Raw genomic sequence first — 18,706 nt, forward strand, 5'->3', positions numbered from 1 at the left:
TATATATATATATATATATATATTTATGCCGAACTCAATAGTATTACAGCTATATGGTGGTCTGTAAATAATTGGGACATGATGACATGCATCAACCAAGTCATTGAACCTGATGCATAGTTCGAGATTAGATAAGTTAAATATATATATATATATATATATATATATATATATATATATATATATATATATATATGTATATGCCAAACTCAATAGTATTACAGCTATAAGGTGGTCTGTAAATAATTGGGACATGATGACATGCATCAACCAAGCCATTGAACCTGACCACCCGATCCCATTTGTCGCATCATTCGAAAAGCACAGTCACCTTTCGAAGCAAGCATGAGTTGCTGAAGACCTATTCCCTAACCTGATCTGGTTTTTTTCAATATTGATAAAGCAATCAGTTAATCTAAAAACAGCAATACCTAATCTCTTCTGGTCAATATCAACTAGAACATGGTGGTATTTGTATGATTATGAAACCACAAAAACATAAATGCTAGAGGTTTGTCTATCACATAATTCACACTGAATTAAATAATATGAAAGCACAGATGTATTTGTTTGTTGGCTTGTTTGTTGTTTACCGCCGTGGTCAGCAATATTCCAGGTATATGAAGGCGGTCTGTAAATAATCGAGTCTTAACCAGACAATCCAGTGGTTGACATCATGAACATCGATCCACGCAATTAGGATACAATGACATGCATCAATCAAGTCAGCGAGGCTGACCAAACGATCCTCTTAGTCACCTCTTATGACAAGCATAGTCGCATTTTACGGCAAGCATGGGTTGCTGAAGAACTATTCTACCCCAGATCTTCATGGGTCAGATCTATTGGTAGCAGATGAACAGACAATGAATGAATATCCTATATTAACGTGTAGTTTTTTAAAACTTACCTTGAATCATGTCTTTCCTGATGATGGCTGCTTTGTCACTTGTGTTCTTCAAAGGATACTCTTCCATGTTTTTGAAATCTATTATATAAACCGTGTTATCGGTTGTACTTAGCGTGATGGAGGGTTTCTTGCTCTTGTATGCTTCTTCAATTATTTGGTTGGATATTTTGTCATAATCTCTGTGAACATCGCTCCCATTTTGATCTGTTTCCACATATTTCCACTGGACAAATGAGGATACAATCTCAGCCTTTTCTGTCTCTTGTTTTTGGCGTTGTACCCCCAGAGTAAGTTTGTGAAGTGCTCCCATAGCAGACACAATATCACCAGACAAACCCTGGAGCCTCACTCGACCCAACTTCCGGTTGTAGTCCAGAACAATTTGATACTTATCCTTTAAATCGTCCAGTTCCCTCTCCTGAAACAGATTTTTTAACATAAAAACATCTTCTGTCAGAAGTGTGGAAACATGGCGGATTGGGAAAGGTAATTAGAGTAAGCTCCCTTCCCTCATACAAAAATGAATACAATAGTTCATCATTTGACCGATAGATGTCAGGGCATGGAGAGTCTGAGTAATGTTTACATGAGATAGCCAGTTTATATAATCCTTGCAAACACATACAGCTTCTTTACTTTTCTACATATAAAACAAGTTTGTTTTTAAAACATTGATGCACATTTATTAATATTGGGTCAGAATTATTTTTAATTTCAGCAATATTTAGAGTCGGCAGATCCATTTAGGAAGTGTATCGTCGAAGATAAGATGACATGAACCTTGTTTCATTGACATACAGTAAGTTGATCTTGAGTCATAATCTTAATGATTTCCTTTCTTTTACACCCTAATATTTCTCACAAAAGAATGACTAAGTATTCCTCAAAAACACACACATCTCTAAAGGAAAAACAGGTGAGTCATAATTAGCTCATTTATCAAAGCTAATATTGACCTTCAGACAATCAAGCAATTCCCATGTCACATTGTAAAACATAGATGCTAAGCAAATACACTATGAATGTCTTGGGAGGCCACATTGAAAATTTAACAAATTCAGGTTCCATTGGTTGGAACAAGACTGTGAAGTAACAGCTTCACTGGTCCAGTGATTTCCAAGGGCAAGATGTTTACATTGGAAGGAAGGCACTTTGAAAGAATTTAGGAGAATGGTCAAAATGCAAAAGTTAACTACACATGTAACCATAAATAGGTTTCTCAATATGGCTGCAATGGAGGCAAGTTTGGAAATAGGAAGATTGGGTGTCATCATGGGCAGTAATGTCCACAAGTAGCTGAAGGTTTCAGTAAGATCGAAGTGCAAAGGTCAAATCAAGGTTAAAAGTTAAAATATCACAAAGAAACACCGGAACATCTATGCTGACCCCTACTACTAACTACGGACGTATCAGATTTCATTACATTTGAAACAAATGGCTGAGTAATGTCCATAAATAGGTTTTCCAATTTGCTTGCCTTGGAGGCCACATTGAAAATTGTATTCAAAACTCTTGAGCAAACTGTTTTGGACAAATAATCATTCCTGGGAAGTTTGTGAAGTATCAGCTTCACTGGTTCAGTGTTTTTTTAGATTAACAATGGACAAACAGCCCATGACATGAGATAGATTACCTGATCTTCAGACGTGTGAGCTATAAACAAGTAAGACATGTAGTCTGCCAAAACACAAAATGATGACATGTGCAGATCAATGTGCATTATGATATCCTGAAGGTTTGATTGATAAGTTCTCAGCCTCAAATAGACAAATTTGACCTAAAGACATTAAAAGGATATATTTTTCAACATAATTCCCTTCCACATTGATACACTTTTGACAACGATGTTGGAGGGATTTTGTCCCAGTTTTGACAAGTTCTTCTCTTGGCTATCAAAAACATTCTCCACAGCTGCTATGACATTATCATTTGAGTTGAAATGGGTTCCGGCTAGAGCTTTCTGCATGTTTGGGAACAGATGGAAGTATGACAGAGCCAGATCATGAGAATAAGTTCGGTACTGAAGGAGTTCAAAATCACTTTTGTGCATTGTAGCCAGGAAAATGACTAATTTGTGCACTAGCCCATTGTCCTGATGGAAGAGCACTCTTTTTCTGAGCTCTATTCATCCCGTAGCTGCCTCAAAGTGCAGCATAACATGCTTTGTTTATTGTATTGTCAGACCTTTTGGGAGAGAGCCCACCATGATGACAAACACAGCATCCCAGAACATGGAAAACATAACCTTTCCAGCCGATGGTACACTCTTTGCCTATATTTGTTGTGGTAATGATAATGTTTCCACCATCTGTCAGAAGAGTCGCAAACACGGCGGATTGGGAAAGGTAATTGGAGTAACCTCCCTTCTCTCTAAAAAAATGAATACAATATAGTTCATCATTTGACCGATAGATGTCATGCTTTGTTTATTGTATTGTCAGACCTTTTGGAAGACAGCCCACCATGATGACAAACTCAGCATCCCAGAATATGGAAAACATAACCTTTCCAGCTGATGGTACACTCTTTGCCTATTTTGGTTGTGGTAATGATAATGTTTCCACCATTTTGGTTATTGTTTGGAAAAATCCTCCCAAGAATGTTTCTGGATTAACTTCAAACAGAGCTAAATTATCATGATACATTTTGTGCCTAGTGTGTTTTTGATCAGATGTCAGAAACTTTTGAAAACACTTTCTTCATTGCCAAAGTTTCAGTGCTAATGGAATGTTCTCTCTCCTGAGAAATGCCTACTGAACTATCATTGAGATTCTCCGTCACGTCATATCGTGGAGTCTCTTGATTTTTGGTGTTGCTGATGTCACAGGCACAGGATGGGGTCTTTGGCCCCTGCTTATTTTACTGACTTGTCAGACCGAAACAATTTACTCAAGTTTTTGTGGATAAATACCTTAATGACATCATGTATTGTTAGCGTCAAAAGATTTCACTATTAGGTTTAAAAAAATTAAAAGAATTGGTTCTCAGGCAATGTTTTCTGAAAATATAGTGCGGGCGGGCGATGTCTTTTTTTCTTTTTTTGTTGTTCAAACTAGTATGTAACCAATAAACAGTTGTGTAATCAATAAACAATTGTGTACAATCAACCTGGCAGAGGGCCTCCCCACATAAATGTATTCCTTGATGAGTAAAATACTGGAATACAGTATTTGACCATCGTTGGACTTAAAGTATTTGAGGATTTTTTATATTTTTCTTAAAAAATGAAATAAAAACAAAACGTGCGGCGAACTTTATGATGATGCGGGCGGTGCCTGAGAACCAAGACTATATATTTTTCAGCCTTACACAATTCCTTGTACGTCCTGTGAGGTTCAGAGTTTGGTTGGTTTGTTGTTTAACACTGCACTCAGCAATATTCCAGCTATATGACAGCAGTCTGTAAATAATCGAATCTGAACAAGACAATCCAGTGATTAATATCATGAGCATCGATCCACACAATTTAGATTGATAACATGCATCAACCAAGTCAGCAAGCCTGACCACCCGATCCTGTTAATCGCCTCCTACGACAAGCAGTCGCCTTTTACAGCAAGCATGGGTTGCTGAAGACCTATTCTACCCCGGATCTTCATGGGTAAGTCAACCTTAGTATGTCCATGGCCTTGTACAATAGGAAATGAAAGCATAATCATGAATAACCTGAGCATTCGACAGGTCTTTCAAACCCGGGTCTTGGAATACTTGATCTGCTACTAATTCCCTGTATGTATTTTCCAGCTTCCGAATAGCCCTGTCAAGGTGCATGTCATCATCATAGAAGAAGTGGAGGGTCACGTCAGAAGGTGCTGAAGGTACTGTTCCTGGTGTAGATCCAGAAGATCCTGCCTCATGTCTACTTCCACCACTACCAGTGAAGAAGTCTGTTGATCAAAATGCACATATATATATTCCAACATCTACCAACATATTTTGTACAACAAAGTCATATAAGCAGCACAGGTTGCATAAATGAGTCAGTATATCACTTTAATGGCATCTGATTTTAATGCAATTTACCAGAAATATAACAACATGAAAGCTACAGTACTATTTTGTTTTGGGTTGGTCAAATTGCGGAACAGGCTCATAGTTTGGAGATTGGTTGTAACCAGGGAAATCCCAATTTTACAGATTCAGGGGAAGGATTTTGTATCACATGCCTATCACATGAAGTAAACAAGCAGTTTACATCTGTCATCTGTCAACACTTCTCACAATGACTTCTGAAACGCAAATGGTTCAAAAAGGCAAACCAAACTGGTCATCTGACCAGACCTTCTTGTTGAGTGGAAATATCTAGAGCAAGTTCTAGTTGGAAGTGCCATCAAGCATGAAGAGTGAGTGAGTGAGTGAGTGAGTGAGTATGGTTGAATGCCGCTTTTAGCAATATTCCAGCAATATCATGGTGGGGAACAGCTTAAATGGGCTTCACACATTGTACCCATATCGGGAATCGAACCCGGGTCTTCGGCGTGACGAGCGAACGCTTTAACCTCTAGGCTAACCGACCGCCCTCAAGGATGAAGAAGGAAACATGGGAGGGAGGTGGCAGCAAGGTGTCAAGGCTGTTTTTCCTAAGCTGTACAATAAATGGAGGATTGTGAAACATGCTCGTACAACATGTAGTCAAAGTCAGCGGAGGAGATATCTGCTTTCAAGAGACAGCTTAGTGGCACAGGTGGTGATTACAGTGATAAATTTTTTGCCAAACAGCGCAAGGTAATTGCAGTTTTAACCCCGGTGCTATTCTGTTAGTTGGTGAGAGCAAATAGTCTCTTACCAGATCAGTCATAAAAAAGGAATCCTGTTTGATCCAAATGGAATCTTGTGATTAATTCATGGTCACTGTACATTGTGAAAGCATCTACCCGGTATCGATTCTTGAAAATGACCAAGGTGACAGCTGCATTGAGTGGCAGGCATTTCCAATTACCACATTTGCTATTTACTGTTTTATTCATGATGATATAAAGTCATATTGTTGCCAAAACATACTACATATATCATTACCATGATTATATGTAAACAAAATTACCATCTGTTTATTTTAGATATTAGTCAAGTCACTACTATTAGTCAATTGTCAGTGGGTTGTTACCATACAGGAAGAAATGTGTCAGAAAATAGCAAAGAAAAGTAGAAGAAAAATGTTTCTTAAAGTGGTTTTGTATTGGATTGTTGGGATCGATTTAATCGGTCGCCATCATAAGTGTCGGATAAAGCTGATTGTCGGATTAACGAGAGTCGGATTAACAAGACTTGACTGTATGTGTCAGTTGATTTGGAAACGTAATGTAAATTTCTTCAATACGGCAAAAATGCAACATTCATTTGCCCATACTGTCCATCAGAAAATTTCATTCAATTGATAAAGATATTTATCAAGACTTTCTCACTTACCCATTGCCTTCCGCAATAGTCCTTTTTTCCCCTCATTTCTGGCTGTCACAGCTTCAATGACCCCAGCGAAGAAAGGTTCAAACATGGTCTTCACGAAGATAACTATCCGAACATCTTGGATAATTGTTTTTGTTGACTGTTGGTATTCATCGAGAGCAGCTACAAATGTCTTCGCCATGTCCTCTGGTTTTGTGTTAAGCATGCCTAGAACAATGAGATTGAGTTAGGGAACAGTTTTATGTACCATGGCTGAAGTAAAGTGGATATTTTATGGTTTGTGATAAATGCCACATGACGAGGCTTTGATCATTTTTATGAACATCATAGCCACATAGAGAAACTGAAACCATGGAATGAGACTTGGCCTGAAAATCACCTACATAAGGAAACAGCTCCAAATTATGAAACTAACAGAAATTAGAAAACAAATACCCCCTTGCACTGTTTGCTCACCAGTTACCATGGTTACATTCAAAATTAGGGAACATATGGCACAAATCAAAATTTGCATAGGACATCATTTCTGACACTGATTCCTCAAATTGGGAAATGTCCTCCACATGTCTACTATCATAACCTTTTCTGAGGCATGGAATGTTGTAACTTTGATCAAACAACTTCTGAGCAACTTCTGAGCAACTTCTGAAATCTTTGTAGAAAGAGCATGTTCGATTCCCTCAAAATGTAAACACCAAAGGCTGAAGCTGCTGGAAAATTGCTCGACATAAAGGGAAAGTTGACTATTGGAAAGTTGAAATCATCCCTCTTGTCATACAGTCTTGTGGAGATTCACTCTGAATCTTTATGCATAGATCTAAATATGAAACAGACAAGATGGCCTGACTGGTCTCCTTTACTTCTAGTTCAGGTGGGTAAATCAGTGGAAGGGAATTGTTTTTATGATGGTTACTGAACAATATCAAATCATTGATATGCCTTAACCTTAAGTTATACTTCATGCCCTTGAAGTGATACGATAACGCTCATCAATTATTTGGACCCCGAAGGCAGCGTTGTTTGTTTTCTAAAATGTCCGGACAGAACAATTTAAGTGTTCGGTAAGCAATATTTTAAATCGGACATTTGAGATTCCCAGTCGGACATGTCCGGCACATATGACCATTTCCTGACACCTACTTCATGGCCAAATTCACTTGTTTTGACTTTGCCAATCTGAGCAGAAATTCCGATTAATATGCATTAAGAAACTGATCAGCCAAAAGGGGAGCACAATTGGGGCTCATGGCGATGCCTACTTCTTTCCAAAATGTCGTACTCCCACATTTTACATAGACGTTATCATTGAGGAAGTCGAACATTTTACATATTGTTTTCTAGGTAAACTTCAAATAGCATTTGTTTCAGTACTGACAACTTGTCCTGAACCTCTGAAGAGAGATATTTTACTATATCTCTGGTAACCACCCTTAGTAACAAAAGCCCCATGGATCAAGGAAGTTTTGTCATGTGGGAAAGTGGTGTACAAAGCTGAAAGATCAAATTTTTTGAGAGAACTCAACTTTGTTGTAAGGCTATTAATTAGTTGTGTAATGTGGTCTGTTTGATGTGAGATGAAAGTACAATCTCAAAGTAACTATTTTGAAACATTAAAGAATACTGAGATGGCAACAAACATTCATGATCAGAATATGAATAAAAGATAATTAATTCCTTGCCAAAAACATATTGAAGTAAAAGATATTGGTTAAAAATCTTCATCAATTTCCAATCTCTTGACTTAGTGGTTTCTCAGTTGTAAAATAATTAAATTGTTTACTTTCCCAGCAAAAACAAATTGTGATCCCAGCGTGTTGCTGCACATCACATGTCTGTTTCGGATTCCTAGACTTTGTGCTATTTATGAGAACATTTAAAACGATTTCAAAAAATTCATTTTGCTTCCATTTAATAAACATAAAGATAAATGTAATTCAATTCAAAATGATGAATGTCTATCAGGAAGCTAGATAGACAGATGGATGGACAGACAAAGGACAATATGCCATGTCATACAAACTCACTTCAAGTTTTGGTCCTGGTGATCACGAGGGTATAAAAACCCATGTCAGAAATTGTGAACTGTTTTATATGAATGTTAAGTGATATCCTCAAACCAAGATGCATCAGGCTATCCTGACCTTGAGCCATGACCATGATTTTCCCATGCTCAAGTGTGAGTATATCAGTTGATCGTCCTTTGACAGGAAGAGGAGATTTATATCACTGTTAGAGTAGGCCAACTCACAACCAATTCTAGAATAAATTAATGTATCACATGGTTTTAAAATCTTTTAACCAACAAAACATCCAAGAGTGAGTGAGTGAGTGAGTATGGTTTTACGCCGCTTTTAGCAATATTCCAGCAATATCACGGCGGGGGACACCAGAAATGGGCTTCACACAATGTACCCATGTCGGGAATCGAACCCGGGTCTTCGGTGTGACGAGCGAACGCTTTAACCACTAGGCTACCCGACCACCCCAAAACATGCAAGAACCAGTGCCCATAGGTTACGACACCGGGAAACCCACTGGGATGACATCAGCTCTCAGAAAAATTGCTCAAATATGCATTTCTCAGTATTTCATTGATGAAGGAACCTGCAAACAGAACAGCCTACAATTTGTTATCTAATTATTATGGATAGATCAGATAGAAATGATTGATAACTCCTACCTGTTCCAAGGGCAGGAAAGGCAATGGACTGAAGTCTCTGTTTGCTAGCCTCCGTCAAACACTGGACTATTGCTGTCTGCCAGTCTCGAAAGTGTTCTCTTGATAAATGGATAATATAGTCAGCTGGAAGACCTTTTGCTGTTGTAACGGCTATTCCATTGTTCTTCATATCACTCTCTACAAAAGAAAGTCAATATTATGTGTGACATTTAGAATCCTTTATTCTGATTGTTCCTCTAGCTGCATCAAATGTACATTACACTATATCCCATAAATGTCACTGACAACCACATCACCATGAGAGAAAAAATTCATTTTGATGCACTTCTTTGCAAACCCACTCAGTAAGCAGTTTGAAATGCTAGCTGTCCCTGAATATTGCTTAATAACGTGGTGCGGTTCCACTATTATAAAAATAATGTATTTTAGATGGAAAACTTGACACAAGACTTGGAGGGTGTAGTGTTAAATCACAAGGGGCTTCAAAGGTAACCTTAACACAGCTTGACTTGTGATGTCATGTCTCGTCAAAATGCTTGGACATTGTGACAACATAAGAACAAAACAATGCAATGGTTGCTCCATATTCTCAAGGGATGACAGTAAGAATACTCCTTTGTCTGCACAAGATCATTTTATTGTGTCTTAATTACTGACGTGCTTAGCAATCAAGGAGAAAGTTATGGTTTGGGTATATGAAAGCAAAATATCATTAGGACCTATCATAACTGATCCCTGGATTTGCCAACTCAGATTAGTAAAAATAGTAACTTATCAAATTGTGAAAATAAACCTGTAATGATTTATGAAACATCAATCAGTTGATATGAATTTGAGTAACAATACATGGTACAAAATGGTTTCCAAATATATTTACAATTGTAACCTATACAAAGGACTTGCTTAAGATGTTAGATTAGTTTTCATGAATGTTTGAGGGTAGATAAGATATTCAAAATGGTTATGTAGCAGATATGTTTTTCCGAAGCAACAGAAAGTCATCTGATCATGATCAAGTAATAAGCATTCTCACTTTTAAGAGTCAGTTCTTTTTCTAGATCGTTTCCACCAGCTTCTAAAATAGACTTGGATACAGCACCTGTGAAAAAAACTCTAAAAGTAATTCTCAAACGGTTACACTAAGTCACAATATCAATACGTCAAAATGAACATGGTGATATGAAAGCTTGTTTATTCTTGTACACATAACAGTTTGGACATTAACTCCAGAAAAGTTACAAAGACATTCACTAACCCACATATGATTAATAAACACATGTACCAGGTGTATCTGCAATAAGAAGTTTGTTCTATGTGGCAGTCATAACATAAATATGTAAGAGTTAAAACCAAACGTTTCAGGATGTCAATGCTATGGAGGTCTATCAATGTAACGGTATTGGCCGATACACCAAGGATTGGCATTACTAACTTATCCCTCAGTCCAGGTGAGTAAAAATCTATATATTTTTTCCCTTTAATGTGACCTTTATGCATAACTGTTAACACTGCATCAAGTTTATGTACAGTTTGTAGAGAGGATCAGCAACCCTGAAGAGTCCATCGCTTGGATGAAGCTCACATCCAGTCACTTCCAACTCGAAACTGTCAATGTGTGATTTTGCATCAAACTATAAATATGAAATGTAGATTGTGCAATGAACTTAATGAGACTGTCCAACACATTGTAATGGATGCCCAGCTTTGGCACAAATACAGTATCTTAAGCTGAATCCTTTTATTACCATCTTGGCCATGCTTGTGGTTATGACACAGAGGTCCATCCATGGTACAGCCAAGAATATGTAAAGGGTTTCATGGAAAATGATAAATATAATTCGTTTTTGGAATAGGCCCGTATACAGCTTCAGACCTATCAAGGCCAACAAACCTGATCTTGCCCATTTTGATAAATCCAAACAAATCATATAGATCATTGAATTCTCTGTCCCTTTTGACACTAATGTGACTGACAAGGAAAATCATGGCAAATATGCGGACCTCTCTTTTAAAATGTCACACTTGCATCCCAAGTACCATGTTGTCTAACTCCCCATTGTTCTCAGTGCCTTAGGTTTGGTACCTCCCAATCTGTTGACTGACACTGGGAGAATATCTGGGTGTGCTGCCAGAATACAGCCCTTCTGACAATCTTGGTAATGCAGAAGGCTGCAGTGTTGTGGGTTTGACTTGGCAGCACTTTCTGGGAGAAGTCCCATTCGCTGCCTGGGCTTTGTGTAGAGTGGGCAAGGGCCCTGAGCTGATGATGAGCCTAACCAGCCTGACTGTGCCAGGATCACTGAAACCCTCTTTGCTGCATTTTCTTATTTAAATTTGTACATAATCACAATGATAAAAGCTACACAACTCCTTCCATAGCCACAAGAAATCTTTGCTAAAGTAGAGTTGATTATACAATTCTGACTGTATCATGAGCATGTGTTTATGAATCACTATCAAATAGTGATGACAGTGATGTTTGCAAAAAGGTTAGCACATCCTACCCCACCGATGGCATCCATCACAGACACATGCAAAGGCAAGTCAATTGTTCAACTGAAAAAACTCTGGAACATATATGACAAGTCAAAATAAGAAATAGCATTTGACATCGTTTCCTTCACTGATGTGTCAAATTTGGAAATATCATCCACATGTCTTCCATAAAACTTTTTGAAAGCTTTACTGAGGCCTTGAATATGGTATAACCTTGATCAAAGAACTTTTGAGCAAGAGTTGTATGACACTTTTTGAAATATTTGTATATAAAAGTTGTGAAATGTAGACACCAAAGGCTGGAGCTGCTAGAATATTGCTCGACATAAAGTGCGTGAGTGAGTATGGTTTTATGCTGCTTTCAGCAGTAATCCAACAACATCAAGGTGTGGGACACCAGAAATGGGCTTCACTTCATTGTACCCATGTGGGGAGTCAAACCCGGGTCTTCGGCTTGAAGAGCAAATGCTTTAACAACTAGGCTACCCTGCTGCCCCTTTGACATAAAGGGAAAGTTGACTATTTGAAAGTTGAAGACATCCATCTTCTCAGACAGTCTTGAAGAGAGTGCTTTGTCACCTAGAATCTTTATACACATATCAAAATATGGAACAGATGAGATGGTCTCACTAGTCTCCTTTATTTCTAGTTCAGGTTGGTAAATAAGTGGAATGGAATTGGCTATTTGATGGTTACTTAACGATATCAGATCATTCATAGCTCAAGTTAAACTTCATTCCAAATTCACTTGTTTTGACTTGAGAAATCAGAGTAGAAATTCTGATTCATATGCTTAAAGAAACTGATCAGCAAAAAGGGGAGCACAATTGGTTAATTGTGTAGGTAGTGAAAACAAGAGGTGTATTGGCCAATACAATTACATGTTCAGATAAAACAAAGCGAGATCAGAAGTGGGGCATAAATGCCCACAACTTGTGAATGATATGCACCAATATATGGGTTGGTTACCTTGTTGAAGGTTCAGTTGACTGTTTGTGCTATTGACGATGCAGTTGGCTTTTTCTCCTGTGATGTTTCCTGGTTTCAGAGTTACAGTCACTTTGCCAATCTTGAAGACTTGTTCCAGATCATTCGCTGACAAATGTTCCCATCCATTATCCACACTCCCACTGTGGTCATCTGAAAAACAAACATGTCCCTAATGATCATCCAAGCTGTCATCTGACAAAGCTCTGATCTAACCATCACCACACTGTCACTATGGTCATCTGACAAAGCCCTGATCTAACCATCACCCACACTGTCACTATGGTCATCTGACAAAGCCCTGATCTAACCATCTTCCACACTGTCACTATGGTCATCTGACAAAGCCGCTATCTAACCATCACCAAAACTGTCACTATGGTCATCTGACAAAGCCCTGATCTAACCATCACCCACACTGTCACTATGGTCATCTGACAAAGCCGCTATCTAACCATCACCAAAACTGTCACTATGGTCATCTGACAAAGCCCCGATCTAACCATCACCCACACTGTCACTATGGTCATCTGACAAAGCCCCGATCTAACCATCACCCACACTGTCGATATGGTCATCTATTTAATAGGTGATCCCTAGCAAACTCTGAGTAATACAGTATTGTGGGTCCTCCATAATTTATAGCAAGTCTGGATATACATTACACAGAAACCCAACACACTAAGGCTAAAAGAGTGTATTATTACTATGGAATCAACTGCCGCTTGAACTAAAGTCAGCACCCTCTCTCTTATATCATTCAAGACTTGGCTAGACATATTTGTTCACAAACTTCTATTCTCCAACATCTTGATAAACTTTCTTGTAACAATTTCCTCTTTTATGGATAATATAGACACTGCATATTGCTATTGTCCTTCTGGAGTCAATGTAGTGCTATGGGAACTAACTGAAGTGTATGGAATTAGGCGCCTTCGAAATGTATTTATTATTTATTGTATATATTAGAAAGAACTTTGTAAAAATCACTTCATTTTCTCTAGAAAACAACATTTGCATAATATTTTACCTATGTGTATGTTGGGATAACTTTCTAATATTTGCATATGTGCATCATAGCAATTCTCAAGGCTAATTGACTGCCTCTGTGGTCTAGTGGTAAAGCGTCAGCCCGGAGAACGGAAGGTGCGGGGATTGATTTGACCGCGTCATACCAAATGACGTTAAAAGATGGTACTTGTTACCCTGTCTGGTCCCTGGCTTTATGGGGCTAAAACAAGGACTGGTCGGCTCAGAGTCAGTATACTGGGTCTGAGTGGGGTATTCATGTTAAACTGCGGCATGGTATCTCAGTGAGCTAGCACTATAAATCGGCATCAGTCCGGACTAGTACAAGCAGCCAAACACACACACGTGCATGCACGCTGCTATATAAGTGCAATAATCTTCGACGCGATGTTAAACCCCATTTCACCTCACCTAACCTCAAGGCTAGTTAGTCAGTTGAAGAAATATGATGTCATCATTAAGAACAATATGACACTGCATCATCATTATCCATGACTTAACAGATTGGCAACATAAAAGAACAGAACAAGTTCCTCTTAAGAGTTCACAATTCATTCGTTCGTCTTCATTTTTGTTGTCTTGAAATGAATATGAATACTATATTGAATAACCTACTCTAATCTTACAGTTGTAGATTAACTGTCCCCTTAACTGTCAATGAATGCCGTATGTCCCTTGCCAAGTCTAAGACTTTATCATTCCTTCACTTTGGACAGGTAATTAATTATTCTCACCATTGTTTTGTCCATTATCACAACTGTTTGTTTTTTGCTTTTGTTAAATATGTGCACATATGTAATTTTAGCAATGTAACCATTTTCTACCCAAATCATTTACTTGATAAACGTACTCATATCTTTTCTGAAATGTTCAAAAATGTTCCACAATTTGAATATTACTGATTCAAATTTGAGAAAAAAGATGAATACTTCACTTTCATTCAGTGCTCAAATCCAACACAGATCATGCTACAGTTCCATATAAAAGTGTCCGTTTCATGATTCCTAAGGTCACCCTCCCTCACAGAAGTCCTATCCAGGACTTTACATGTTGCCCACATGTTGCTTCACATGTCTTCAAACCACTACTCAAGACCAACCTGTCTTTGCTTCTGCAGATAACGAACCTCCCTTTGCGAATGTTCTTCTGCTACGACTACTTGATGTTTCTTTGCCATGGGCACCTGAACGGGCACCTGCACCATTGGAACCATTTTGTCTGTGGTACTGAAATGCCTGTAACAAAGACTTCAATTGCTGAGTAGAAACAAAGATATATACAAAACTGGATATTCTGATCCATTCGGTGATCACATGACAAAGAAAATACTAAAGACAAAATAGCTACTGTTAAACTCATTATCATGCGATCTATATGTGTATATCTACTCACCGTTCTTTATATCATGGTGTTGATATTTTGATATATACAAAGTCTATATCCCCCAATTACCAGCAAATTACTGAGTAAGGCTGGGAGTCAAACAGCTTGCAGATAGTTCTTGATGTCTCCATCCAGAAGCTGCACTTTGTCATAATATAAGGCCCATTCGTTCAAAGCAAATTATGACAATATCTAAGGTTTTGGTTTTGTTTGGTTTGTTGTTTAACACCTCACTCAGCGATATTCCAGCTATATGACGGCGGTCTATGAATAATCGATTCTGGACCAGACAATCCAGTGATTGACATCATGAGCATCGATCCTGACCACCCAATGCCGTGAGTCGACTCTTACAACAAGCACAGTCACCTTTTTAGCAAGCATGGGTTGCTGAAGACCTATACTACCCCGGATCTTCACGGGTCCTATATCTGAGGGCATTAATTATTTCTACAATATTTTAGTTCTTTGGCTTTTGTATACTGTATCTGATTTATCATATTATGAATGATTTCTAGTATGCATAATTGTACCATGACACTGAAGAATTCTTGATTCTGATTTGTCAAATTAAGATCAAAATCAGGTACCTAATTCCCTTTGATACTTCAAAACTAACATGCCCTTTCACACAAAAACCTTGTGTTTGAGAACATTTATCTATAGATAGCCTACAAAACAATGCACATAACAATCGCTGCCCAAAAAACATTAAAATTGTATACATTTGATGAGAAACATGATGAAATATATTTCAGAACACATGACTTAAATATAACATACATTTAGGACTGTACTGTGTCAGGGCCACAGTGGCTTTCATTTCCACCAGTAAATCATCACATTAATGTGCACAAAATTACAGATCAGGGTTGACCTCTGGGTTCATTGAATTTGTAAATACTGAAATCTACAATGAATTGTATATTCACAAATTTAAAGATGAAGGGAATGTAGAAAGATTCTGGTTATCAGTTTGATCATGGGAATTTTTTTTTTTTTTTTTTTTATAATTGATATATATAACTGTTATTTTGGTACCTATTATTCTAAGTAATGTCATTATCACACCAAGCCTTCTATACCTTTCACCATGTGAGTCTGTAAGGGTTTATTGTAAAAAGAAAGAGAAGAAAGTTGAGAAGAAAAAAAAGAAGAAAAAAAGTATGACGATCATTAGAAAGGTGTTGATCTGAAGTTGAGGACCGTTGAGGTGGTCTGGGCATAACTACAGGAGAACAACAATCCCTTGATGTAGAGCGATTCCTAGATCGACGATGAAGGCGATCCCTAAGGAAAGTGACAAAGATGCTGAACGACCATAAACACCCGACAATCTTGAACTGATGTGTATCTTTCTTGGCTGTTTCAAAGCGCGCAGTCGTCCATACGTCCCATGTCGATAACGATTCCTGTGGGATAGGGACAATGATCCTGTCTATCATCCAAATGGTCATAGGTCGAAGCATAACGATCCATGGAGACATATCAATCTGATGATCCATAAGAACCTTGATGATCCCCTGGCAAACGACAGTGCTGCTGATCCCTTGATGTACAACAATATCTAAAGCGACAGCGATCTCTCATTCCCATGGCAGTCTAATGCTGGGTGTCGATCCCTCGAGTTACGCATGTGATCAACTGCTCTCTGTCGATCTCTGGATGCTTGTTGATTCCTAGATCAAGGATGATCTGTTGAATCATGTTGATCTAGCGATTCATAAGAACATTTTTCTGTCAAGGTCTGTCAATGTCTTGAGGAATGTCGTTCTGTCAAAGACAGTCAATCCTCCGAGTGATGTCGACCTTTTGATGTATGTCGATCTATTGGTTTGTCGTTATGTAGATTCATATGTAGAACATTCATCGTAGAGATAAGAAAGGACTCGTCAGTTGATATTACAGTACATTGGTCAGGTGAATGCGGGACAACTGTAGAAGATTGGATATCCTCACGCACACAGGACGTGGTCGTCTTAGCAGCGGGAAGTTCAGCTGTGTGGAATGAGTCGGAAAGTGCGTCCTCCTCTATCGGTAGCGCAGTGATTGTTGATGAATTGGTCTCACAAGGAGACGAGGGAGGTACGGAAACATTAGAAAGCACTGTTCGCTTGGATTTCTTGGCTGAAGATGGCCTGTGCTCAGAATCCTTTAACGATGCCTTGTAATGCTGATCTCCTGAACACTTATGACAAGTGGGTCAAGAGGAGAAAACAGGTGTTTGCAGTCTTTGCAAGGAGGACGTAATGGTTCAATGACATTGTTTTAGTTTCAGCGGTTGGTAATGAGATAGACAGACAATCCTGAGCCTCCAAGAAAAGAAGAAAAATGTATTCTCTGTTCAAGTACATCTTAATCTTAGGCATTTAGAAAGAGAATGAGGTCAGCCACGTCAAAGTTCGGAGTTCATTCTGGATATGTATTATTGTTACTGAGGGGATATATCAAACTAACTCGTTCATAAGCATAACTTAAAAAGCCCCAAAAGCCCCGAAATAACTCAGTTCAGCATTTTTTGTTACGATTTCTATAACCTGTCCCCCTAACAATGGAAGATGTCATGTTTAACTTTTAGAAATGACTTGGTTGAGTCAAAGCAGTGCAAATACACAAAAAGGTTGCAATGAAAACAAAATATATATCTACCGAAGGTTTTTCCATTAATTTCTTCGAAAAACTATGTTAATTGTAACCATTATTTTCAACAAGCTTACACATTTGAATCCTCAAGTTAAAGAACCCGGTTCCGAATTGATATGAAAGGTATCTGAAGTAGTAGGTTTATATCCTGAATATTTACCTTTGGTAATTTTTCAAAGAATTCACCACATTGTAGACTAAAGATGTCAACTTCTTACTTAAGTTCATGGAGATTATTCAATATTTCCTGAAATGCTGCATTAGAAATCCATCATCTGTATGAAGATAATGTTCAAGCATTTACCACAATTTGAACATAAGTGATGTAATTTTGAAAAACCCACAAAACTAAATATTTCACTTTCACTAACTTTATCATGGTTAGTAATTTTTTAAATATTTTATATCTATATATAAATGTACCTTAGTAGTCAGTGTATCCTTGTGGTACACAACTATCTTCACCTCCTGGAGTGATGTCCCGGGGTTGTCCTGTCCGAACTGTTCCACCGTCTCCATCATGGTTTTGGCAACCACATCTCGTGGGTATCCCAGGTTACCAGTCCCCAGTGCAGGGAAAGCAATGGACTGGTACCTCTTTTTGTGAGCTTCCTGAAGACAATCTCGAATCAAATCTTGCAGAACCTTCTAGCAAAAAAAGATAGGAAAGAATTAGTTACGAGACTCATGGTGTTTTCAGAAAGTGCGAAAATACCAGGTTAACATTTGCAATAATAGTTCAAATGTTTGTTTGTTTAACGCATCCAGCTATATGACAATGGCCTGTATATAATCAGGTCTGTACCTGACAGTCCAGTAATCAATATTGTAAGCAATGATCCATGATATCGGGGTACGAGGACACCTTTCAACCAAATTACCGAGTCCCACCACCCATTCGGTCACCTTTTATGACCAGCATAGGCTGCTGGACACTGATTTTAACCTTGAACCCCTACAAGGCAAGTGGTGTGCCATTATATCGTAAATCGTGAAAGCCCTTTGATTTGTAACAGAATCTATCAGAATCAGAGTATAGCAAGCTCAAAGTGTATTGCACTCTACTGTCTATCATCTTTGCAGGGTGTTCACTGTGGCACCTAATTGATAACATCATATAGTATTCCCACACAAGAGACGTCTCAACACTGAGGATTCTTCAAATGTATGTTCAT

General features: G+C 38.1%; 1 protein-coding gene across 4 annotated transcripts in view; it reads right to left on the reverse strand.

Annotated features, from left to right (window-relative positions):
- Nucleotides 1-18,706, reverse strand: part of LOC139452994 (protein mono-ADP-ribosyltransferase PARP14-like) — a 75,928-nt gene that overhangs the window by 21,601 nt on the left and 35,621 nt on the right. For all 4 annotated transcript variants that reach the window (XM_071234622.1, XM_071234621.1, XM_071234620.1 and 1 more), the window contains 8 exons: nucleotides 17,955-18,179; nucleotides 14,605-14,740; nucleotides 12,459-12,629; nucleotides 10,027-10,092; nucleotides 8,994-9,170; nucleotides 6,317-6,520; nucleotides 4,577-4,797; nucleotides 911-1,328 (listed from right to left, as the gene is read on the reverse strand). In XM_071234622.1, the coding sequence (XP_071090723.1) occupies nucleotides 911-1,328; nucleotides 4,577-4,797; nucleotides 6,317-6,520; nucleotides 8,994-9,170; nucleotides 10,027-10,092; nucleotides 12,459-12,629; nucleotides 14,605-14,740; nucleotides 17,955-18,179 (1,618 nt within the window). The remainder of the gene's footprint in view (nucleotides 1-910; nucleotides 1,329-4,576; nucleotides 4,798-6,316; nucleotides 6,521-8,993; nucleotides 9,171-10,026; nucleotides 10,093-12,458; nucleotides 12,630-14,604; nucleotides 14,741-17,954; nucleotides 18,180-18,706) is intronic.

The sequence above is a fragment of the Haliotis cracherodii genome, unplaced genomic scaffold, assembly GCF_022045235.1.
Source record: "Haliotis cracherodii isolate W230 unplaced genomic scaffold, xgHalCrac1.p SCAF_9, whole genome shotgun sequence".
NCBI classification, from domain to species: Eukaryota; Metazoa; Mollusca; class Gastropoda; order Lepetellida; family Haliotidae; genus Haliotis; species Haliotis cracherodii.